This window comes from Solea senegalensis, linkage group LG4 (assembly GCF_019176455.1).
Source record: "Solea senegalensis isolate Sse05_10M linkage group LG4, IFAPA_SoseM_1, whole genome shotgun sequence".
NCBI lineage: Eukaryota > Metazoa > Chordata > Actinopteri > Pleuronectiformes > Soleidae > Solea > Solea senegalensis.
In genome coordinates, this window is record NC_058024.1 from 8,653,180 (window position 1) to 8,679,458 (window position 26,279).

At 39.3% G+C, this 26,279-nt stretch overlaps 1 protein-coding gene and 1 long non-coding RNA gene across 2 annotated transcripts; one reads left to right on the plus strand and one right to left on the minus strand.

Moving 5' to 3' along the window:
- Positions 1-564: 564 nt before the first annotated feature.
- LOC122767828 lies at positions 565-3,395 on the minus strand. The gene is made up of 3 exons (XR_006360251.1): positions 3,076-3,395; positions 2,680-2,968; positions 565-1,438 (listed from the first exon to the last, which is right to left on the minus strand). It is a non-coding gene; the product is annotated as an uncharacterized LOC122767828 (long non-coding RNA).
- Positions 3,396-3,878: 483 nt separating this feature from the next.
- Positions 3,879-25,968, plus strand: mapkapk3 (MAPK activated protein kinase 3). The gene is made up of 11 exons (XM_044024705.1): positions 3,879-4,580; positions 15,039-15,178; positions 17,373-17,437; positions 17,597-17,676; positions 17,784-17,910; positions 18,350-18,425; positions 18,532-18,656; positions 22,016-22,101; positions 22,214-22,294; positions 25,301-25,448; positions 25,525-25,968. Exons 1-11 carry the CDS (start codon positions 4,266-4,268, stop codon positions 25,557-25,559), a joined length of 1,278 nt encoding a protein of 425 aa, XP_043880640.1. The 5' UTR covers positions 3,879-4,265; the 3' UTR covers positions 25,560-25,968.
- Positions 25,969-26,279: the final 311 nt, after the last annotated feature.

Sequence of the window (26,279 nt, forward strand, 5' to 3'; positions counted from 1 at the left end):
TCTTCCATGTATGCTCCTATTTCTTTTTCATATAAAATTGACGTCTTTCACTCATCAGTTTTGTTTTTCAGGACGTCTGTCGTAGTTAGTTTTGCTGTGTGGTACATCTGTACAGTATTTCCAACTTCTTCTCTCCTGGTTGCTCTTAGATGTTCCTAAGACCCAGTTAAAAACTCTGTAGCTGCCCCCAAACTATGGAATGACTTACCCAACCAAATTAAATCTGCCCCAAAATGTTAAATCACTTTTTAAAGGCCAACCTCTGTGTTGTGTATATTTTATTTTGTAAAGCAGTTTGGTAAACCTTGTTTTTTCTGAAATATGTTTAAAAATGAAGGTAACCTGAATTGACACTCCTCTCTTTTCGTCTTCTGTCCTCTAGAGATGACAAATGTCACATCTTTGCTCCCTTCTCTGCGTCTGTTCCATGGAATTGATTTGGATGAGGGAAGTTCAGCCTTTTAGGCGTCAGCAATTCCTACAAGTTTCCATACAGAGATGTGAACATCTGCCATCATCAGCCAATTGTTCCTGGACAAGAACCAGGACGTCCCATACAAGAGTGGGGGAGAGAAACTTCTGTCTGTAAGACCTAATTTACTGTCTTATTTTCTTGTTTTCTCATAGTTTTCTCATTGTCACTTTTTCCATTTTTCCAGTGTGAAAACTCAGTAGGCTGGATATATTTTGTAGGCCGTGTGACACAGTTGGGATACATGATGTGCGATGGACCATCAGAAACACTACACCCTGTGTCTAAATATGTTATGAAGTTTGCACCAAAGTTTTTAACTGCTTTCTTTGCATCAATGGTTCCAGCCTCCTCCCACTGGCTCCTTGTATGTTTTAGGATCCATTTTAAAGTTTTATTAATACTTAGTATTCTTAGTATTTGCATACACAGCTGATCTTTAAAAACCCTATGTTCCTTCAAAGTCACTGAGGTCCAACTATCAGCAACTCTTAGGCCTTGTTTAGACTGCAGCCCAAATCAGATTTGTAAGAATATCCGATCAGAATCTGACCTTCTGACCAGCTGTTCACATACAGTATATGTAAAGGGATCCGATCTGATCTGTGTGTGTCCATATTGACATTGTCTAATCTAGTCTTCCACATGCCCTGGAAAAGCAAGTCGTCCAAACAAAACTTTTTTCTTGCAAGGAAGCGATGGAAAATGCCGTGGGGTAGTTAGATAAAGTGGAAAACAATATCATAAACACATAAACTGGGTCCTGGAAGTTAGGCGCTGTCAGATTCGATAGCCTTCCCTACCTCGCTGGTTACGTCACCAGTCCTTCTTCTGGTGCCTTAGTTAACACTGGTAGATTGGCACTGTTGCCTCACAGTAAGAAGGTGCTGGGTTCGATTCCCATTCTGGGACCTTTCTGTGTGGAGTTTACTTATCCTCCCCATGTCCAGGCTCTCTGGTTTCCTCCTGCCATCAAAACATGTATAAATGTTAGACACATTCGGCCAGGTTGGTCCATTGTGCAGGTGTGCTCAGTCGCAACAGTGCTGATCCACCTTGTTGTACAATTTTGGTCGTGTGGCAATAAAGATCCTTTCCTTTCCTAACAAATTCTGGCAGACGGTATACGCTACACTTGCCAGTTACGTCACCAATTCTTCCCTCTTGAAGCCCTACAGCTCCGTCATTAAATACTTAAACAATAGAATGACAGAAAATACAGAAATATTAATATGCATTCTTTTCTGGCTATTAGTTGTACAACTCATTCCCCGCTGCACATTGACCATCCTTCATCTTGCTTGTGTTTGAACGATCTCCCACTGGCCATAAAGGATCCACCAGACTTATCCTTTGGAGCTAAGCTATTGTCGGCCACTTTTGAGTCAACAAAGACCATTTGAAATGGGACAGACTACGTTGCTACACTGACAACATCCATTTGACAAATCCACACTCCGGGGGATCCAGAGCCTTAAATGGAACGAGCAGTCTTTGAATTCATTTGGTGAGCATTTATTTGAGAGGCTAAAGACTATTTCTCCTCATGTTCCCACTGGCAGCCATGTCGTCACTGATGACAAGCGTCCATGTCTCAGGCTGATTCCTGATGACGGCAGCGCTGACTGTGCGTCTGTCCCTTCAAACAACAACAACACTTCAAAAACACCCCAGGTATCACTTAAACGCCGGGTCTAACACAGTGTACACCACACTGCAGGTCTCCTGAGTTATAATGATGTCATTCTGCTCTCTTGCTGCTCAGGTCAAGTTTCTCCTTGGGGTCAAACTATATCTAATCTTATCTTGCACTTATAGAGTCAGTACTGGAAAATGTGTGCAAATGCAATTAACCTCCATTAAAATCACTGATGGTAAAAGGATATTATGGGAAAGCCTCTCTGACAAAGTTTATCTCAGCATGAAATCAGGTCGAGTAGCCAGAATGGATCGCTGAATTATTTTACTCATGAGGTGCAGAAAAAGTCCAGATAAAATCTAAAACAGTGTCTGAAATTGCACCTTTAGCTTTCACAGCTGGAAACCATGATTATGTGTGTTATTACACATTTGTTCATATTAATGAGTCAGTGTCTGTTGCTCATGATATGAACTGTTTGTTAATGTGTCTCGGTGTCCGGGTGCTAACTCTGTAGTGTTTGTGTGTGTGTGTGTGTGGATCTCCTTTTGCTGGTTTTATTACTCACCAAAAATAGACTCCAGTGAGTATCCTGTTTCATGAAGTGTCTGAAAGTGCAGTGCTGTATTTTCCACCCGCAGCCTGTAGCCAGCACCTTGTGATGGCACGTTAGACCGCTCAGAAACACTGATGTCCCAGAGCAGAGGTGGAAAAATACAAAGAGCTGAAGTCTCTTCTTTGTGTCAGAGACACTGAATCAAACAGGGAGTTGCCATATGTGAGCTGTACGACGTAACACATGCGCTTCATGTTCCATCCATGTCACAGTTATGATGAGTGTGGTAATGATGTGGTTGCTGGAATGAAAAGAAATCAATCTTAAAGTGATATTTCAGGTTTCATGACTTTGTGTCACTGTTAGACAGCCTTTTTTGACGTTCTTGTCATTTTGCAGACCACTTACTCTCCATTACCAAAGTCCATAGAGAAAATCAGCAATTTTAAGTCATGACACACAGAGGTTGTTGATCCAGCGCCACCTCCCTTAGTAAGTAAAAAAAAGTATTATTCTATGATTTGGGTGATTTAAATCCTTCATTCAGATTTACCTAAGTGGTTATAAACTCACCAAAGAAAGCAGCAGTAGACCTGGAAAAAGTTGCCTAACAGAGATATACTGTGACAAACATACTGTATACTTATCATAGACTTGAGCAGGTGTAGATTTCTGTTAAGTTGCTACTGACAGCCATGTTTTCATTGAGGGCGAGCATCCATGTCTCAGACTGGGGGGGGGGACTTTTATTTTATGTGACTTTTGTTTAGGTGCTTCTTAGGTTGTGTAATTCATTATTTATTCGAGTTTCTCTTTCATTCCGCTCTAGATTCATAAGATACTGCAAAATGCTGTTACTTTTTAATGATTTAATTCTTATGCGGGGCTCCCAGAGTCAGTAAACTAAAAAGCAGATGATTAATAACAAAAATAGACTAGATAATTAGGCAAGGAAATACAACATAAAGAAATACAAATAAAATATAAATACTGTAACAAGAATCAATCAAAAATCTGTATAGCAAATCTCAACTATGTGTACAAGTGTAAACATAGTGAATATAAACAGAAACATCATAAACACTATCGAAATGTCAGTGAATGCACTTGTTCAACTTCCTACTGACTTTACTGCAAATACACGAGCTGCTCCTTTAAGGCGGCCACGCAGGGTCATTTGAGAGTTATGACTCAAGAGAAGGAGGGTGGCGCTTGTACAGACAGTGACAGTGAATGGCCATGTGAGTATTCAAGCAACGAGGAGTTCAGGAAACGAAGATGAGCCGAGTGAATCCAACACTTCTCTGACTAGACTTTGTTGTTTTGTTTCATTCCGATGAGCGGAATTACCTTCACTGATTTTCCTTTTCAATACATATTTAATTTTAGTGTCACAACATTGTGTAGTTCAGTTGCTCACTTGTAGATACAGTGTGGAGCGAGTCCTGACAGGCGCTTCAGACGCGCCAGAGGATTCCGCAGCTTTTACGCATTTACCGGAGCGCAGCTGGAGTCACAGGAGGAGGCGCAGCGCTGTGGTCACTTACTCACCGTCTTTCTTTCCCGAGCACCGCAGCTGACAACAGGTCGGTGTGAACATGCTGCACAATGGAAACGGGACGGAGAAACCGCTGCAAGCTCCGAAGGCTGAGGCAGAGCCGGACTCACCGAGCCCACCAGAGCGGCAGCAGCAGCCCGATCTCCCCGCAGCAGCAGCAGCAGCAGCAGGTGACCACAAGGACCCGGGCTCCGTGTCCACTCACTTTCCTCTGCCCGTTTACCCCAAACTGGAGATAAAGCGCAACGCAGTGACGGACGATTATAAGATCTCCAGTCAGGTTCTGGGCTTAGGGATCAATGGCAAAGTGTTGGAGTGTTTCAACAAGAAGACTGGAGCCAAGTGCGCACTGAAGGTACTGAAGTCACCTGACACACACTTTACATAAGGATATAAAGTTACCTGATACACTCTTTCAGATGGTTGGACGAATGTAAAATCCCACTTCAACTGGTAACAAATTAAAAGTCACAAATTAAGTTCAGTCAAATTAAACTTAAAGGTTAAAGAAGTGCGTATGGACAGGAATTGAATATATGACCCTTAAGTAAGTTTCTATAAGTGCTTTTCGAGTCTTGATGACCACTCAAAGCTTCTTTACACACCAGTTTTGTCATTCACCCATTCACACGTATTCACTCACACAGTGTATATGTGCAGCAGTAGATGGGAATCAAACCCCCAACCATCAAATTGAAAGGCAACTCGCTCTACCGCTGATCCTCATTTCCTCACTGTCTTAATGACTTTAAGATGAAAATAGTTTGGTTTTCGAAATCTTGAAAGAATTGGAATGGAATGTTTTGGTTTGGTACAGCACGGTAGTTATTGTGTTGCGTTTCCATTGCGAAAGAAAATAACCTGCTCTAATGGCGTATTTCCATCGGCTCTACTCGCCTCGGCACAACATGGCACGGTTTAGGTCGCATCTACACTACAAAAAAAGTACCTATTCAACGTGGGCGGAGTCATCACTGCACGGCTACGTGAAACGAGTGACTAGTGACTTTACATCAGACTCCTGTAGTTGTTGGAGATTAAACCACATTTTTAGGATTGTAGTTTTAACTGTTCTACAGTTTGGCACTGTTTGGCCTGATTTCTGTCTCGGACGTCTCTTCCTCTTCCTGTGACAGCACTCTGGCTAGTCAGTGGCCGGCAGTCTGACCAATTATCGCATTGTACCTACTCAGCACACTTTTGGAACCTTGCTGGAGCAGGTACTAAAAATAGTACCTGGTACCAGGTACTATGCTAGTGGAAACGCTACTTAAACTGTGCTGTGGCGAGGCGAGTAGAGATGGTGGAAATACGCCATAAGTGTTAAATTTTTTGGCACCTTTCCCTTGGGGTACCAGAGTAAAATGGTATGGCTCCACCCACAGGGGCGACGGTAGCTCAGTGGCAGAGGGAGTCGTATTTCAACTTGAAGGTGGTGATTCCCAGCTCTACTAGTCTGTATGCCGAAGTGTCCTTGGGCAAGACTCTTAGCCCCACGTTGCCCCTAACGGTGAAAGTGTGAGTTAATGGATGAATGGCAAAACTATAGTGTAAAGCAGCTTTGAGAGGTCAGCAAGACTAGAAAAGAGCTATTTAAAAACGTTGGGCGATTGGACGACAGAAAAAACGTAACTTCCTTGTAACTTCATCGCCCACAGTCTCTCCTCATACAAAGTTTGACGTCTTGTTGAGACAAACAGCCACAAACGGAGCAGGACAGAAAAAGACCTTCTGGACGTCCGCCATTGTTGTCAGTTCTGTGGCATTTGTTGCGCCAATAAATCTAACCCATTAATCAATTAGTTGTTTGGTCCAGAAAATGATCAGTGTTTCCCAAACATCATGAGGTTTTCAAATATGGAAAATACATGAAATACTGACAGGTGACATTAAAATCATAGGTTTTGGGTTTTTTAAAACAGCAGCGGTAAAAAGAATGAAACAATAAAAACCCTTATCTAATCTGTAAGGGGAATACATCAGGGAATCTCCAGATTTCATATCTTATAGGGAGACTGTGGCCTAGAAAAGTGAATAAATGTCGAGAACCTCTGGTATAATGAGTTTTCCATTGACCTGAGCTGTTTAATCAGGCAATAGACTCGGGCCTTTAGCTGAGAGACCAGTTAAAAAATTTATTATTATTTAATTTAATGGTCTATTGTTTCCCAATAATTTCTCCTCTGAATACTTTAGTCCTTAATTGGTTTCTAAAATACTTCTGATAAGTTGTGTGGAAAAAACGAGTAAATAATGCGGTGTCTGTTGTCCTCTCTATATTAAAAAAAAAAAAAAAAAGATAATAAAAAAGTGGAGCTTTTGTAGAACTGTATAGTGGAACAGTGCCAACAGACTACAGTGGCTGTGCTCACATGCACTACATGTCGACATGCTCAGTGCCAGCCGTGTTTCTTGGAAGTTCTGTCCAACCCTGGTTCAGACAGAGGCATGTAATGGGTGGCGTGATTTCCCGTCCGTGAACTATGACATGCCGCTTCATAAATGACAGTGACACCTTGTTCTGGAAATAGCGTACGCTCAGGCACATGTGCCTTTACACATGTACGCATTTGTCATTAGGCTGTCACACCTGTCACCACTGGACGACGGTCAGAGAGATTTACTGGTTTAGTAATCTGTCAGGAGCTGAGCTGCCAAACCTGACAGCGGCTGTGGCACAAGAAGAGCTGTAGAATCTGGAATAGGAAGACGGAGATAAAAGAGAGTGGGAGGAATGAGGTCTAGCAGACGTGAGGAAGTCGCACACAAAGGATGAAAGGTCAAGTGGGGAAGGATGCTTGATATCATCATGACAGAGTAAGACAGGAAAATACTTACAAATGGCATCAGAGAGAACCATGAAAAAAATTATTGTTGACTTGAGTCAAGGAATTCTTTTTATGTCAAAGTTGATAATAATACCAGACACTATTGAAAAAAAACACAGGAACCAGAGCTGAAGAGCATCTTGAGTAAGAACCTGCAGGCTCCATTTTAGTTCTTTAGTCTGGACAGGTAAAAAACTGTGACAATGAGTTTTCACTCAACTCTGAAGAATTCTTACTTTGCCCTTAAATGAATCCCAGCTGTGACTTCCAATTCTTAGTCCGTTTGAGGTTTGCCTAAAACAATAGGTCAGTATAACTACATTTTTAAAAATTCTAAAAAATACATTTTGCATGTTTTATTGATATTAGGAAATCTGAGTCACAGCAGAGGGAGGAAAAAGCACAACTTGATGTAAATGAAAAGTGTCAGCACTCGTTGATACATGGCAGTGTTTCAGTGCTGCTTCTGATCCTTGATTCTTGCTCAAAGAACATCGTAGTTTCCATAACCTTCCGAAATTTCCGCTTTTTTGCAGTCTAGTAAAATACAGAAGTTGAAGGGATGTTTCAGTCACGCTGAATCAGTTTCTGTTGCACTCTTTTCTATTTACATTATTTTTAGTACACCAACTTTATCACCTCCCTCAAGTTTAGTCAGTATTTCCAAATCTTTGTTTTCATTTCAGTTTCATATTCACATCAAGAATCATCAGAGATTATAAAGATATTGCCCCAAACTCACCAAGAGTTGCCCCCTCAAGCCCCTTTGGGACGCAAGTCTGAGCCCTCTGCTCTAACGACCCCACTCATGGGGGGGTGGGGTTGAGTCAATACAATACTCAGTATTGGTATCAGTCTGATACTGGTCTCATATGTCAGACAGATAAAAATGTAAAATCCAAAAAAACTCCTACATATTGCATTTTTCACAATGCACAATAAAAATCAGCAAAAGTTTTATTAATATGTCTTTAAAAGAGCTTGAAATGGCACAAATGTGTTAACTGCTTCATGGATTGAAAGGTCTGAATTTACTGTATCGGACTGATATCGGTGATATGCGGTGATCAGCTGTGGTGACCCCTAGAGAGGTAGTAGAAAGAAAATAAATTTACAATGAAGAAAATATATATCTACTGTACGTCTGCTGTGACCTGAGTATGCAAAATAAATATTAATTTCACTACAGAAGAGACTAAATTACTTCTGCATTTCGGTATCAGTATCAGTACTAATTATCGGCCCAAACACTCGCAATATCAGCATATTGGCACAAAAGGTCCAATATTCTGCATCCTTCTCCTCCATCTTGCATTACATGTGAACCATGAATACACTCTATGTCATGTAACTTGCGACTGTGACCCTTAACAGCATCACCTGCTGCCTGACAAACTTGAGTTTCCTCAGAGAAAAGCTAAGAGTGGGTCATGGGGACCCCACTGCAGTCTGCAGTCTCCTCTGTGGACGCTGTTTTCCTGGGGACATAACAATAGAAACACTCAAACGCTCAATTTCCCTCCTCTGTGGAAGCTTTTACTGGTGTCTGTGTTTGGTTTGCATTTGAAGGGTTTGAATGAATTGATGAATTGATTTGAATTGCACTGGAACAGCTGGTGACAGCTTTTTGGATGTACCCACTAGAGTTTTTGTTTGTTGTACTTTATTGCCATTCCAGCTAATGGACATCCCCCTCTGTATGTTTTAATCTTGCAGCAAATAGAAAGCAACGGGAAATAATTGAGTGTTTGATGTGGAGTAGGGGGCGGTGGGTGGGGGTTTAACCACTGGCCTTTTAATTAAGTGTTGCTCTGAGCACTGAACATAATAAATGGATATATAGGTTTAATCCACTTTGGAGCAGAGCTGGAGGGGAGCCATCCATTTAGTTTAATTCGCTTGCAGTCATCAGAATTCTTTTAACTTGGATTTGTCTGACTCCATGGCGGATAAATGTGCTCTCAGCGACAGAAAGAGAGAGTGAGAGAGAGAGAGCATTGCTGATGTCTTGAGCGACACCATGAACTGTTAAAGGCATAGTTCAGGGTTTTTGAAGTGTGGTTTTATTACTGTAGGTCTCAGAATTTGCTGTGCATACCACCAGTGCACTGCTGTCAGCTTGAAACACAGATGTGTGTCTTCACTGAAATCATGGCTTGCAGAATATGTCTGCTTCTTGTATCCCTTTCAAACAGCCCTTTCCAACTGGAAATTAAAGTTAGAAAAACCACTTGTTATTCCAAACCAAAGTCCATAGAGAAAATCTGTGTTTTTAACTCATGGGGACACCAGGGTGCTGTGATGTGACACATTTTCTCTATGGACTTTGGTGCAAGCATTAAGTGGTTTATCAAGCAACATTTTCCTGTTTGGAAAAGGCTGTGCAACGGTGAGATAAAGCAGTGAGTGACCATATCATACACTGGCACACTTTTGGCACACGCACACATCAAATTCAGTAATTCATGACCTTTATACAACCACACCTTTAGGTGCACTTCCAGTTTTGCTGTGCAACCTCCGGGTTTGTATATATGGCTTCAATTCATAAGTCTCCCATTTAATTTGTTAGTTCACCTTTGTGGTCAGCTCACCAGTATGCTAGTGAAACATCTGGGTTTCCTCTGAGAGACCAAAATGAAAATTCTCAGTGGTTTGGTCAGGCCGTGCATGGAACCTTTTTTTCATGTACGGTTGCTCCAGGCAGCCGGTGCTGTTTAATGCGTTAATCAGTCTCAGAGGTTTGGTCTTATAAGTCTTCAATGACTCTCGAGATTCAGCTGTTGCTGTGCAAGTCAGAGGAAACATGCTACAGTCCTCAGAGAGTGTCTCTAATGAATGCATCAAATTTGGGTTTGTAATCTTGTCATCCTTTATGTTTAAGGATCGGAGTCAGATGAGCTTTGTTCAGCTTCTAGAACACAGGGAATGTCAATCAGACAAGTACAATACAGTCATAGATGCAATTTCACAAAAGGAAAAGATATTTTTGGTCAAACTTCAGTGTGAAATAAAAATACAAATGGTTAACTTTGGTTATTTGTTGGTCTAAACCAGGGATATTCAACTAAAATTCTATTAGGTCCACTTCCAGAAAATATCCACGAGCAAATGTCCGGAACATCATAATGTCTAACTTGTGCTTATTTAGTAGTGTGATATATACTGAAGTAGCCTAGTAGTCTGCATGTAATCAACAACTGACTGTCAGATCAAATATAGAAAGAACAAAACATTTCGACAATATTTATTGTCCAATTGTACAATTATATAGATATATAACACTGAACATATGTATTATTTTCTTCTCTCTTAAAGGGAAAGAACGTAATAATAAATAATAAAATAATTACTTAAGTTTTGAGAAATAAAATAAAGATCAGATTTGAGTGGATGTGTTCTATTTTCGCTTTTCTCTTGTTAGAGAGCACCATGTTAATTATTTTTCTCTCACTCTCGCTCACTCGGCTCTGTCTTCTCTCGCTGTAACTTTCTTTTCTCTCTGTCTTCTCTCGCTGTATCACTCACTGATGCCCTGTCTGTCACTCGCTCCTCACTGCCTTCATTTGTCCGTATTCAGGATCGCAATATTCAGCGGGATGCACAGATTTGATTGGCTTTTAGTGGCACCACGTGGGATGGCTTAAGTCGAAGCAATTCAGAATGCAATGCTTGGATTTCCTGATTCACTCAGCCAGTACCGTAAAGTCAAGAGAAGCTGCGCCAGTCAAAATAGAAGCACTTGGTCAACATTTAAAATACTTAAAATACCCGGTCCGCCTGTTAGTGACCTCTGGTCTAAACTATACAATATACTGGTATATACAGTAGAACAGAATTTCTGGTTTTCCTCCAAGTACCGCCAGAGGAACTTACGTACCACTGGTGGTACACGTACCACAGTTTGACAACCATGGCAATAAAGAATGAATCAGGCCATCAATGCTTTACATTGGTTATTAATTAACCGCAAACCACTTTGATGTCGGAGTTTACGAGCAGCACGTGAGGAGAGTGATTCTGGTGAGAGGTAAACCAAGTGCTGTTAAACCAGGTAAATTATGATCATTATCAGATATGATTGTTTTGATGAGCGTCAGGATGTGGTTATAAGAATCCAAAGTCCATCAGAAGATTGAAGCTGCTGTCAGTGAGAGTCTTGTTAAATAGCTCTCGATTTTGACAGCTGTCACTTATTTACACCAGCCATTCCCAGAGACAGACAGACTGACTGCAGAATTTTTTACAGCGTTTGATTTAATAGCCTACACCTTGTCGCATGAGAGAGCTCATGCATTTTCCACTACAGTTACATTTTCTGCCAAAAATAATTCACAATTCAGCAGACAGAAACATTGATGTTTAGCTCATTAAAAGGAACAGACTGCAGCTACAATTAGCTATAATATCACTTAAGTAAAGCAGGTTAGCGTGAGGCTTGACATGAACGGACCCCTGCTTTGTTAATAAAAACAGAACAGACTTCAGAATAAAGTTAGCCACACTACTATATATAAGGTAGCCTACACTAGCTCGAGGCTCAACATGACACAACCCTTGCTTTGCTAATGAAACACAAAGCTAAAGTTAGCCAAACTATTGATATGAACCAACACCTGCTTTGTCAGTAAAATTCTGAAGTCCAAAAGGTTAGTTTGATTAAAGTTAGCCAAACTAAGCTAACAAGAAGGTAGACATGACTCCTGTTGATGAAACACAAAATCTAAAGAACAAACTGCAGCTAAAGTTAGCCAAACTCACATGTGAGCTAAGCTTTAGCCTCATGAACTGACCGCTGGTTTGTTAATGAACCACAAAAGGCTAGTTAAAGAAAAGACTGCGGCTAAATAATCTTCTGGTAAGCTAGCATGAGGCTGGACATTAACCAGCACCTGCTTTGTTAATAAAATGCAATTAAAGAACAGATTACAATTAAAGCCAGCAAAATTGTGACTTGTGAGATAAGCAAGCAAGATGATGGGTGTGATCCAAAAGTACAAAAGGTCAATTTGGTTGAAGTTAGCCAAACTAAGCTTTCAAGAAGGTGTATGCAACTGCTTCTTTGTTTTTGACACACAGTTTTTGGCACAGTTAAAGTAATAGTTAAACTATATATACTGGCGTGACATAAAGCACTCACATTTATTCATTAAGTATTTAACAGGTTTCTATCTTTTCATTATGCTAATTATGGAGTTGCAACAGATATTTATTGGAAAAGGTACCTTTGACAGTTATGACAAGTCATCTTTAAAATGCGGGTCCCCATGTAAAAGTTTTGAACACACTGATCTGGATTGGTTTTGGTTAGTGACCTGATATTAACATATGTCCTCAGTGGTGCTGTCATACGTGCACACCATGAAGTATGACTGTTCACATCTGGCATTTACATGCATCCTCAATGTATCTCCTGTGACAACTTGTGATTGGAACTCATTTCCCTCTGAATGAATGGATGAATGAAAATATTCATTGTCATTACAATGATACAATGAAATTTGATGAGGCTCTCTCTTGGTTGAAGATGCAAATAGACATCAACTGATCTAACAAAATTATCTCAGCCTCTGTTAAAACTCACCCCACACTAGATAATATAATTGGATAATTGGCCAGATTTTGGTCCCGATTTGGCCCTTCCGATAAGGGTGGGTGTCTTCCTATTTTAGGCTGATTTGAACAGATTATCTGGCCAAATTATCCTGTAGTGTGAGGGATTAACTGAAGTATTAAACCAGTATTAAAGACGTTTGATATTTACGACTGAAGAGTGATTGGGGCGTGAGCAGAACTCCGTAATAACTAATGAGAGCGAGTTGACCAGGAAATGGATATTACGTTTTGTTTCGAACCGTAATTTGTACAAGCCAACTTGATTCCGTCTTCTCTGCCATGACTTCACCCACAGTTATTTTTTTTGCATTTCTCAGCACAAAACATCACACGCACAACAGCTATTAACTGACAACGCTGACATGTGTGTTTATATTCTGAAGTCACGTTAAATCACACAAGTTTCTGTGAGATCCCAAATCCATGGAATCTCCTCCTTGAAATTAAACACTAAGTGTGTCTTGACTGGATCGTCTAGTCTGTGCTTTCTCAGGATTAAAGCATTTAAAATCAGTTACAAAGATGATGGTGTCTCTGGTCTCCCACATTTTTAAGATTTGAAAATCCTCTAGTGTGTGACAACAATCTGGCTCTGGCTTGATATGTTGACATCTCTCTGTCTCCCCACTGGGTGTGTGTATTTAATCCACATCAGAATTATCAGAGACACTTCCGTTTCACTGCAGGAAATTAAGGATATGCTGTATACTCTGAATAAAGTCATAAAGGCTATAAATGGCCTCGTCCGCACAAACCTGCCTTCTGCTTGGTTAAAGTCAAAGTCACTGTGCCAATTTGAATAAATTAGGACACTTTCAGATCACACAAGTAAACGGAAACACTCAACTTCTACTTTCAGCAGCTTGACTCGATCTCACTTCCTCTTTAACCAATGGTGAGCTGCAGTTACGAGATGTCACTACTGACATTTGGGGATTCCAAGAAGTCAGACAGGATTTCATTTCCACACACCACACAACACACCACACAACACACCACACATACACACACACACACACACACACACACACACACACACACACACACACATACACATAACACACCACACACACACACAACACTGTGAATCTGTGGAAGTAAATCTGGATGTGTGTGTGTGTGTGTGTGCATGTGCGTGTGCGTGTGTGTGCGTGTGTCCTTGTAAACAGCAGGAGATCACTCCATCTCTGTCACATCCAAAAATACACTCTGACTAAAAACATGTGCTATGTCAAGGTCTAACACCTGTTGTGTGTGTGTGTGTGTGTGTGTGTGTGTTATGTATTTGTTACCTCTTTAGGACCTTTACTGGTATAAACACTGACCTTGTCAGGAACAGTAGTCCTCATGGAGACCAAAACCTGGTTCTAATGAGGCAGAAACTAATTTCTCAGGAACTTTCCTTAAAAGTCCTAAAGTCCTTAAAAGGAGAGCTGTGCGTGTGTGTGTGTGTGTGTGTGTGTGTGTGTGTGCGTGCGTGTGTGTGTGTAAGGTATAAGCTGTGTTTTGGGGACAGCTTGTCTTACTGGGTATACAACTCACGTCCCTATGTGAGAGATATTTTTGGGTGGGTCAGTTTAGTGGACACTGTTAGAAGACTCCGTAAGAGAGCTATGAGAAAATGTGTACATAATTTCCTGTCTTGTGGTCACAAAACAGGATGTGTTTGACACAGGCTGGGCTGCTTTCATGAAACTCAAATAAATTTAAAACACAGAACATAATTATGTTCAACCACTTGGGGCTACATTGATGACATGTTTAAGAAAAAAGGTATATAAACAAAGTAGTACACATATGATGTTGTAAATGGGAGGGACTTTAGATGCTGTTAAAGGTTAAGGTTGTAAAGCTGAAATGTATTATTGATGGATCTATGGATTATTTTCTTATTAAGTGTGTTAGTTTTCCATGAAATATCAGAGCATGCTAACAATAAATGTGTATCATGAGTTCCTAAATGCAAACTAATGTCTTCAAAATTGTTATTTTTCTGTCCAAACTGCAGCAAAATCTAAAGGTATATCATTTGTGATGATTTAAAACAGAGAAAAAGTGACAAATCCCCCCAAATGAGAAGCTGGAGCCATCATTATGATGAAGGTTTAATTCAAAATGGCTTAATAGATAAATGTAACAAAAACTTGTCATCAATAATTTATAATAGTTTGTTTATACTCGTTCTGAACTCAAATGTATACACAAATCACAACATCATTTTGAAAGCAAATAGTGATTCAACCAATAGTGAATGACCTTTCACACTGTAGTGGTGTAGAATATTAATATAATTAATGTAAATGAAACATTTACACATTTACATAGAAACATTCATTTAATAAAGTAAAGACTCTCTCTCTCTCTCCCAGATCCTGTATGACAGTCCCAAAGCGAGACGAGAGGTGGAGCTTCACTGGCGAGTGTCGGCAGGACCGTACATTGTTCGCATCCTCAACCTGTACGAAAACATGCATCATGGGAAGAAATGTCTGCTCATCATCATGGAGTGGTACGTTTTCACATTCCAGTTCACACACACACCATAACCACATACACCAGGGTATGTGATCAGAGTGCAGCTGAGGAATGTAGATTGGAGGGCATAGAAAATTACGCATATAACAAAACATATTAATAACTTCAATAATAATAATTAAAATAACCTAATCTCTTGCCCCATCTTTTTCACTGTACCAGTGTGTGAAGTATATGTGAGGAAGAGGAGGATGATGAGAGAGCAGATTATCTTATCTATTTACACCACTGTATTTTAATGTTGGCGAAAATCACTTCAAGAGCTCAAAAGTCTGAGAACCACTGACATGGAGCATTAACCTAAACTATACATAAGATCCTCAAAGCGTTAAAAGGACAGTGTGGTGATGTGAGGTACTGTAACAGGTACTGTCCCCAGTAGAGCCACATAACAAAAAACTCACCTAATAAATTATACACCTGCTTAACTCAACAAGAACATGTTTGCTGCTTTTTCTTGCTCAAAAAAGATTTTTATTGTCTGAAAACTGAGGTTTGTGTTGCTTTCAATCCCTGAACCAAAGTCCATAGAGAAAATCTGTGGTGATTTTACACCTTTGGTGTGGGAGAGTGAGCAGTGTACAGACTTAAGTTTTGAGCTGGAAAATGCTGTCTAAGGGTGTGATAAAGTGGCAAATATATTCTTAAGAGATCACAGACTTAGGCAGGTGTGTACAGCAGTTGGACTCTGGACTTTTCCGTGCTGTCTCTCGGCTCTCATGTCGTAAAAGCAGAAAAAAGTGTCACTGTCCTTTATTTGCGGGACTTTTAAACAGTGACTAATTCTCATCGGCACTTATTGACCCACTTTCAGTGTCATACTACTTGTAGCGACCTTGTGCGTGTTAGTAATCTGTCACAGCTGCGAGCTGCTTCCTGTGTGAGTAATTAAGAGGCCGACACATTCCACTCAACTCTGTTTATCTGTTTACTCTCAGACCCCAGAAAGTACACTATTACTAAACTGTGCGTCCATGTCACACAGAGCGTGGGCCTCAATGATTTATCTGCCATGTTTGAATATGGAAAAAAAACTCCATTTCATTCTAGAAACTAACACTAGAAGTGATGAATGTTTGAACTTTTGAAGAATGACACAGCGCTGACTCACACACACACACACACACGCACGCACGCACGCACGCAACAGAGGCTTCAAATAAAGTGATGGTATTTCACTTTGAATGAAGCACCACACACACACACACACTTTATATTATATAACATGGCAATAGCAATGATAACTTACAGTATATTCACATTGTTATTAAACTTATGTTATATGAAAATGAATATTCATACAAAATGTTATTATTAACCCTAATAATATTAATTATAATGAAATTATTTTACAATATTGATTTAAAATTAGGGTTACACTATCTTCATTTCTAGCATAACAATGCAGTAATTAGAAGATAAAATGAAATTATTATATGCATCACAATTTCACATGAAATTATATACATTAGCTTTTTTGGTGTTTTAATTACATATATTATTTAGTACATTTTTTAATTCCATTGAATATGGCATCATAAATTTGGTTAAATAATGTTTTTGTTTTTTTATCGTCGTTCCATATCATAACAAACAGTTTAACTTATATGTATATTTTAAGCTCCCACTCTGATGAAGAGTTGTTGTTTTTTTAAACAATATTTTGGACTGTATGCAGACGATAACATATTTTCCTTGTGTACATTGGCAGACACAGGCAGAAGAGGACTGATTTATTTCACACGGATATTGCATTGAACAATCATAATTGTTTGATTAAATTATATATGCGCTGTGTATTATAGTTGGGCTAATTTGTTGTGTTAAAAACAAACATAGATAAATGAGACTAAAAGGATTATATTACTGACCTAAGTGAGTTTTATGACGACTGTTTTATTTCACTTGAACCCTTTTGGTTCTTTTCAACAGGAAAACTAATACTTTCACTTTTTTTTACTCTTGTTCTTTCTCTTGTGTTTCACTGATGACTTTCAGTTGCACTGTTCATTTTGACTTTGCCAGAAACCACAACTTTTAGGGGAAATGCCTCTGTGTTTTGAGCTGTAAAACAACTCAACAGGTTCAGATAAATATCATTTTAATAACAATAATGTTTTACTGCTTTGTCCCAGAGCTTTATACTAACCACAGTGTATTTTCTGCAGCATGGAGGGAGGAGAGCTGTTCAGCCGAATCCAGGCCAGAGGAGACCAGGCCTTCACTGAGAAAGGTGAGGACTGAAGGAGGGAAGCATACACTGTGGATTACATTTAATCCATTTTATTAGACATTATTTGGCAGAATCACAGCTGTGTTTGCTTCTCTTGTTCTCTGACATCTGTAATTCTTCTGGTTTGAGAGAGTCTGTTTTTTCCTCTTTTCTTCCCAGAGGCGTCTGAGATTATGAGAGACATCGGCACGGCCATCAAGTTTCTCCATGACATGGACATCGCCCACAGAGACATCAAGGTACATGGAGATCATCATTGCCCCTGCTAACAAACAAAAAAATCATACGGTTGATCGTGAGTCGTTTTATTACATTTTGATGTGTCTTCTTGTGCCTCCCTCTGCAGCCAGAGAACCTGTTGTACCAGTCTAAAAACCTAAATTCAGTCCTCAAACTGACAGACTTTGGCTTCGCTAAGGAGACGACACTACACAACCCTCTCCAGACTCCCTGCTATACACCTTACTATGTCGGTGCGTGGTAAAATACTGCATTATTTTACAGTCAATATATGACATCGTATACTGCACTTAACTGTACTACACTATACTACAACATACTATACTGTACTGTAACTGTGCTATATTATACTACAGTATAACAGTATATTGTACTGTACTGTACCATACTACAACATACTATACTGTAATGTAACTGTACTATACTATACTACAACAACATACTAAACTGTACTATACTACAACATAATATACTGTTCTATATTATACTACAACATAGTATACTATATTGTACTGTAACTGTACTATACTATACTACAACAACATACTAAACTGTACTATACTATAACAATAATAATAATATACTGTACTGTACTGTACTAAACTTTACTGTAAGTATTTTTTTTTGCTGTTTAAATCTAATCTGTGTGTCGTGTGTGTGTGTGTCAACAAGCTCCTGAGGTTTTGGGTCCAGAGAAATATGACAAATCATGTGACATGTGGTCGCTTGGCGTCATCATGTACATCCTGTGAGTACTGTGTGTAGTTGGTTGGAAGCATGTATACATTTTGTATGATGTTATCTATGTACATGTACAATGTTTTTAAATCCTCTTTCCATGATCGTCTCTGTAGGTTGTGCGGCTTTCCTCCATTTTACTCCAACACGGGTCAGGCCATTTCACCAGGGATGAAGAGGAGGATCAGGATGGGCCAGTACGAGTTCCCCAAACCAGAGTGGGCTGAGGTGTCACAGGAAGGTGTGAATCTCCAAACAACCTCCAACACACACACACACACACACACACACAGGCCTTGTCCAGGCTTTTACTTTGACACTCAATTTTTGAGAAATTCTAAGTAATTTTCAGTTTGTGTCAGTGTCACAGGGACAAAGACACATCTGTGTGTGTCTGTGCTGACAGGAACTGCCATTTTTAGAAACAATCAACTTCTGTATTAAGGTACACATATATAAAACAGTTTTAATCCCAGATACTCAGTCATGTTGTAGTTTAAGAATAAGTATACTCTGTGAAAGGTTAATACACTGCCAAAATTGATTTATCAAGAAAGTAAAATATGCCTAATTTCTGGGAAATTGTGCCATTGTGTAAAAACATATTGTTAATGTTAATATATCTAACTTTGCATCAATAAGATATTTCAGCTGACTTTAAGCTTTGATTACAAGTAACAGGCTAAACATTTGTTTGTTCACTACTGGAGTAAGTATGTTCTTACACCAGTTTTGTCCAGTTTTGTCTATATTTTGGTCCATTTTTCCTGGTTTTAAGGGACATTACAGGCTGAAAGTGGCCAAATATACAAGCTACCTTTAAGTATTCTAATCAAGCACATTTTCCTCACCCCATTGGCAGATAATGTTTCTTAATACATAAACATAAATTAAGAATTCATTTTTATGTATGTTAAGAATATTTGGCTGATTTGTTTTTTGCAGTGTACCAACAAAGCTGTATAAAAATGTTAGGTCGACTAATGCTGACTGACATCTGCCCATGCGGACATGGCCTCACTGTCATGTTTGCGCCGTAGTCAAAAACAGGAAATCATAAAACCATCACGCTGCACCGACTCCACAGGTTTACTAGGTCAAGTCAAAGATGTACTCAGATAGAAAACCTCAGTATGTGAGTGAGGGAGATACCATCATCATCATCAGCAGCAGCAGCAGCAGCTGGTTGAAAGTGTTCGGTCATGTGGGGAAAACACTGCAGTTCTGCAACCTCTCCAGCATTTCTGCGTCTGTACCTGAGTGCACTCTCTGTAAACAGAGATCAGATAAACTGTGGTTAATGGTGACTCATCCACCGGTGCGTTTCTGGAGTTATACACTTCAAAGGATTGTAAGAAGTTCACATCAAATGGATATTCACTTCTAAAGGTCTAACAGCGTCCACCCAGTTCCTGTACTGTTCATGTGCAAGATCAAGAGGGTCATTTTTCATTTGTCAGGTTTGGCTTAAAGATGCAGTACGTAACTCTGCTGTGTTTCTCAGTATAGCAGAAGCAACAAGCACCAGTGAACTAGTGAGACAACCACAAACAGGTTGAAGTATGACTGATAAAACAAAGATAAGCTTGAGTGGTGAATTTTACTGCTCTGAAAAACAGGTCGTTTACCCCGACAGAGCTTGTTTTCAGATAAAGGATGCAGAATAAGTGACAGACTGCAGCTTTCACCTAACAGAAGATGTCTGGATAACAGGTTCTATAAAGCATGTGACCATCATGATAATCAGGCTGCCTGGATTTATTTTGATAACTTTCACTTTCAATATCTGTCAGTTATTCAGCCGTTTAGGAATTACGGTACTGAGAAGCCGTCACCACAAACATGTGATGCGCTGGTGAATCTTGTCTGTGATTGGACGGTCGTTCTGCTGAAGTCCTGAGGGCTACCGTAATGACAAGTATGTGGGCGCAAAGCTCTGTTTGTCTGCTTTCCAGTATCCATCCATCCATCTTCTACCACTTTATCCTCCACATGAGGGTTGTGGAGGTGCTGTGCCAATCTCAGCTGACATAAGGCGAGGTCACACCCTGGACAGATCGCCAGTCCATAGTTTTTGAACTTTCTAGGAGTTACAGTAATGAGTAGTATACGTGCCAGATCCGGTCGGCGACAACAGGATGGTAACAGAAGGGTTAAAGAGGTAGTTAAGTTTTTTTTTTAAGTGGTTGTATGAGCTATTGTCTCGCATTCTGACTAAGACAGGCAATCAGACTAAAAACTTACAGAGTCTGAGTATACATGTGGAGGAGAAAATTAATTTATTGGCCATGCACATCTGATTCTGCCTCTGTAGGTGGCGCTGTATCTCTCTATAATGTGGTGCATATTGAATCAGTTTCCTGTTGACCTGTACGTCACACAGAAAAACAAACAGTGATCGTGCTGTGGAGAGCATGGCTCTTGGGCTGTCCAGCAACAGTACTGCAGTTTATACGTCGTCTCCTTCTACTTCTGCGTCAAAGACTTGAGAGGAAATTTTGGTGAAATGCTCAGAGCACCAAGTCAGACTCCAGTCCGACTAAGCATATACATGCAGGAGTAATCAGACTATGAATCTGTTATTCAGGTATATAGAACTTGGTTGGAGAAATTGTGGCTGGGGTATCCATCCCTGAGCTCATTGTCAATTGGACACTCCAAATGGAAAAAAGAAAGTAGTTTAATTGATTGAATTTGTATTTAGCTATTCTACATCTTTCCTGATATTTTGTTTGTTCTCATTTTGTTCCTGCAACTGAACAGTACCTGATTATTCTTTTATGTTTTGAGGTAAAACCTGCTTCAGAGACAAAGCAGTTACTTATAGTTTGTGGAGGAAAAAACATTATAACACATACATACACATATATTTATATATCTAAATAGTGTTCAGCTTAAGTTATTCGGTTTTATTTTGAAGTTGAAGATTGCTTATTTAGTGCACATCTGTTCTTTTTTTTTTCTTTTTTTAACTCTTCTTGAACTGTTACCAGTGATAACTATTGACATAATCCAAATAAGCATTGAATTTTTATTTAATTTTTTTTTAAATGTCATTTAAATTCACGCGATATTTTACTTACTTTATGTTTAACTAAAAACAACTTTGAACAGAACCTGACCTGAGCCCAACTAACATTCTGGATTTTTGGGTCGGGTATTCGTTCTCTAAATTCAAATGAACCTTCCTGTGTTGTTGTGAGCTAAAACCAGTGGCACACTCACGTTTGTTCTCATTTTGTTCCTGCGACTGAACAGTACCTGATTATTCTTTTATGTTTTGTGGTAAAACCTGCTTCAGAGACTGGTGTTAAACCTGGATAATTCCGGCTTCTTATCCAGGCCTCTAGTGTCCTCCCCCTAAACAATGACAACAACAGCTCAGGCTCACGAACACCATCACATTTCCATTTCCTCCCTCAGACTCTCTCTGGCCCTGCCTGTGTAAATAGGCCACACTGTACCTGTGACAGTGAGGCCTATTCACGCTAAAGTAGCACATTATTATTATAACAACAAAAATAATAATAATAATAATAGAAACACTGTAACGAGACACAATATCACTATAATCATATTTGTATTGCATTTCTCCTCCAGCTAAAGATCTGATCCACCAGCTTCTGAAGACAGAACCTACAGAGAGAATGACCATCGCTCAGTTCATGAACCATCCTTGGATTACTGTAAGAATCCGTCACATACACATGAACACAGTTTTCTCCCCGTGTTGCTCCATATTTCTGTCATCACACCATCATCTGTTCACACACGCGTGTGTTTGTTTTCACACTACAGCAGTCCGTGACGGTTCCCTCCACACCACTCCACACCACCCGGGTTCTGACTGAAGACAGAGAGATGTGGGAGGATGTGAAGGTCAGAAGCAGTGAAACACTGACCCCCTCTGGTCACATGTTGGCATTACCACTAACAGCTCTACTTTACAAGAGTGCAGCTCTGAACGCACGAACAAAACATTATACATGCACATATATTTATATATGTATATATATATATATATATATATATATATACATATATATATATATATATATATATATATATATATATATATATATATATATATATATATATATATATATATATATATATATATATATATATATATAATAGTGTTCAGCTTAAGGTATTCGGTTTTATTTTGAAGTTGAAGATTGCTTATTTAGTGCACATCTGTTCTTTCTTTTTTTTTCTTTTTTAACTCTTCTTGAACTGTTACCAGTGATAACTATTGACATAATCCAGAAATCAAGGATGCTTTCAAATAAGCATTACATTCTTTTAATTTTTTTTTTTTTTTAAATGTCATTTAAATTGACTCAATATTTTACTCAATGTTTCACTAAAAACAACTTTGAACAGAACCCAACCTGAGCCCAACTAACATTCTGGATTTTTGGGTCGGGTATTCGTTCTCTAAATTCAAATGAAACAAACAGAGAGTCTAAATCAAAGACATTTGACACAATTTCCATGTTTCCCTGAAGTTAAAAATGAATTGTGAAGCTCAGACTCATCAGTGGTTTATTCTCTAGAGGAGGTTGGCGACCATTATTGGTCTATTCCCTTATGACTCTGAGTCAGTGTTATGCAGCAATGAACTCTAAAAAATATCTGCATTCTCTAAAGTACTCTTGAGAATGGAATGAACTGCAGAAGGACATTTTTACAAAAGGTTGTTGAAAAACAGTTACATTAAATAAAATAGTAAAGGCCAAGGCTCCAAATATATTACATCTCATTTCCCATAATGCAGCAGGAGACAGTTTTTATTCTTTTACCGGACTTGTATTAGCTATCAAAATATTACGACTGAGTCATATTTGGAACATGTGTGATGTTTCTTGGACATGATACTGATTTAATACTGTTTTCCCAGACAACTTTGTTTATTCATGCAAAAAGGGTCCTTCAGTTTCCCACAGTGTCAATGCACTCTCCTATTTTCCAATGAAAACTGTAAGTCACATCTGGATCACCACCAAAATGTTATCATTTATTTTGGCTATGATGTTCATGCCCATAAAATGTCATCCAAATGTGTCCTTTGCTCATGGACGTACAGACAGACAGATGCGGCCAAGGTCATGACCTTTTGGGATAAATGTGTTTCAGAGAGAAATGACGAAATATTTCAAGTTTGAGTCATTGTAGTGGTGATTCTCTGAATGGCCACCAGGGGGGAGCAATGTTCCCAGTCTGTCTGGTCTGGTACAGTTATTGTCTGTAAGTGAGTTCACTGAACACAGAGAAGCTCCTTCGACAATGTGTTTAAACAACAATAAGGCTGTTTGCTCACATCAGGTCAGACTGTGGTCAAAACTCCACGACTTTAATATTTAATATGATCCAGTTCAGCAACCATACTGTGTGTATATATATATATATATATATATATATATATATATATATATATATATACATACATATGTATATACAGTTTACAGTGACACATTCCTTCACAGCAGCTGAACAAGCAAATCTGTACCACGATAAGGTTTGACAAGAGCTTTGTTGGAAAAATGAAAAATGATACAGTGACACAATCCACAGCCACGCTTCACTTCTGCAACACATGCGGCTACGTTACGTAAGAACTTTCAGGGGTTGCATTTCTGAAGCACTACTTCTCGAAAGGCACGAAAACTAAAAGGAAGAAAGAAAGAAAGAAAAGACGTTGTGTTGTTTCTACATCCATCATGACCGACGTGTGGCCTCCAGTCTTGCACAGTAAAGTAGGAGGAGTTTTCAGGTGTTTTAAGGTCGTGTAGATGTCACACACACACTGACTTTTTCTCTTTAAAAACATGCAGGGTTTTTTTAATTGTTCCTTCACAGGTTTTTCTCTGGTGTTTGTTTCTATGCACAAGTGCATTGCAAAATTCAATTCAATTTGATTTGTATAGCACTAAATTACAACATATATTATTTCAAGGCTCTGTGAGGTAGTGAGGCAGAAACCTTTACAACGTAATAGAGAGAAGAGAAAGCCAACTGTTCACACAATGAGGAAGCACGAGACAGAACCAGACTCAAAAATGTGCAGCATCTGCCGCGACGGGTTGTGGTGAAATGCAAAATGGAGGACAGAGAGGAGGGAGAGTAGCTGAGGTAGAGACAGAAGAGAGAGACCAGGAACAGAAATACAACAGTTGTATCAAATTATAGGTTTAGACAAGACATTTCTGAGTCAGTCATGACATGTTTATAGCAGGACAGCGAACGCACTGAGCACTATATTAAAAACACAATGCAAGGTGCAACAATGTAGAGACAAACTGGGCTAAAAATAAGGTTAAAAAAATGTGTGTGTGTGTATATATATATACCAAAATGTAATCGTACAACATTTGTAGGAGCCATGTCTCATTTTTATTTGTGAGATTTCCCCCCAACCACGTAGAGATTGTATTTTATTTCTTTTATTCTGCCTGAGGCTAACACTGGCCCGGGGTCATGCTGGGTTATTTGAGGTAATTTTAATCAGGTGTTGCTCGGCTTTAAGTTTCATTTCAATTTTTTCAATGGAAGAATAAGGACATTGGAAGAAAATAAATCACCAATATCATTTCATTAAGGATAATCTGGTTGTTGTTTATACCTATTCCTGTAAAAACATTACCTACCAGCAAACTATCAGCAGCCAGTAGCACCACAGTACAGGACTTAGTTGCACATTGATGTGTCAAGACATCTGTTGACAGGAAGTTGCTAACAGAAGGACAAACTTACAGATCAAGCCACAGCGATAACAACATAATGTTGTGTGCTGTGAAAAAGCCCTGATGATCAACCCTTAGTACTCACATTAGTCTCCACTGAATAAACATACTTCACTTCCTGTCTTCTTGTCTTCCACAGGAGGAGATGACCAGTGCGTTGGCCACCATGCGTGTGGACTACGACCAGGTGAAGATCAAGGACCTGGACACGTCCAGCAACCCTCTGCTCAACAAGAGGCGTAAGAAAGCAGCAGCAGGAGGCAAGAGCGTCTCCACCGTCTGCCAGAGTCAGTGAAGACACAAAAGCAGTCAATGAAGATGAAGATTCATGCAGAATATTTTATTTTTTGTTGTTTTTTTTAGACAGAGAGAGAGAGCTGCTCTGGACTCATGAGTGACTGAATGTGAAGAGCGTGTTCTCTGGAATTAAAAGGAACTTCATAGATCAAAGCGACTGGACATTTTCACGACACGTGTGGTAGAACTCCACGGCTCTGCCTGTTTTTAATTATTATTGTTATTTATGTGATTTTTAGATCCTGGCTGCAAACGTCATGTACCGTCGAGTATTTGTAGTGATGGTGTTTCGTGTTTATTCGAATGCTGCATTACCTGTTTTTAAGTCTCTTGTGTAGGAACGCACCAGCGTGACGGTCACACACACGCACACAGACGGACAAACCCACTGTGGACAGACTGTGAAGCTCGAACACTCAGTATGACCTGTGTTGTCTTAATATTGTCTGTCGTCTGCTGTTTCTTTTCAGGGATTAAAAAGTCTTGTCAATAAAATGTATCCTTCATAAATGTGATGGCTCCATACTAGTTTTTCACAACAGTAAAGCATCAGTGTGTCACTGTTGTTGTTGTTAGGGATGTTATTATTCTGCCTCTGTTCGTTCTTAGTAAACAGAAACAATGTAACAAAATAACCCCTTTTCATGATTCCTATCGAGTTTTATTTGGAAGATCTTATATATTTTTATAAAAACAAAAGATCAGTGGCCTCAAAGTCAAATGCACTGGGGGCCAGTGAGTGTCGAGGCTGGTCATGAGGGGGCCGGTCACGTGAAAAAAAAGTAGGAGCAAAAGTAAGCAACTAGGTGGGGAATTAGCTT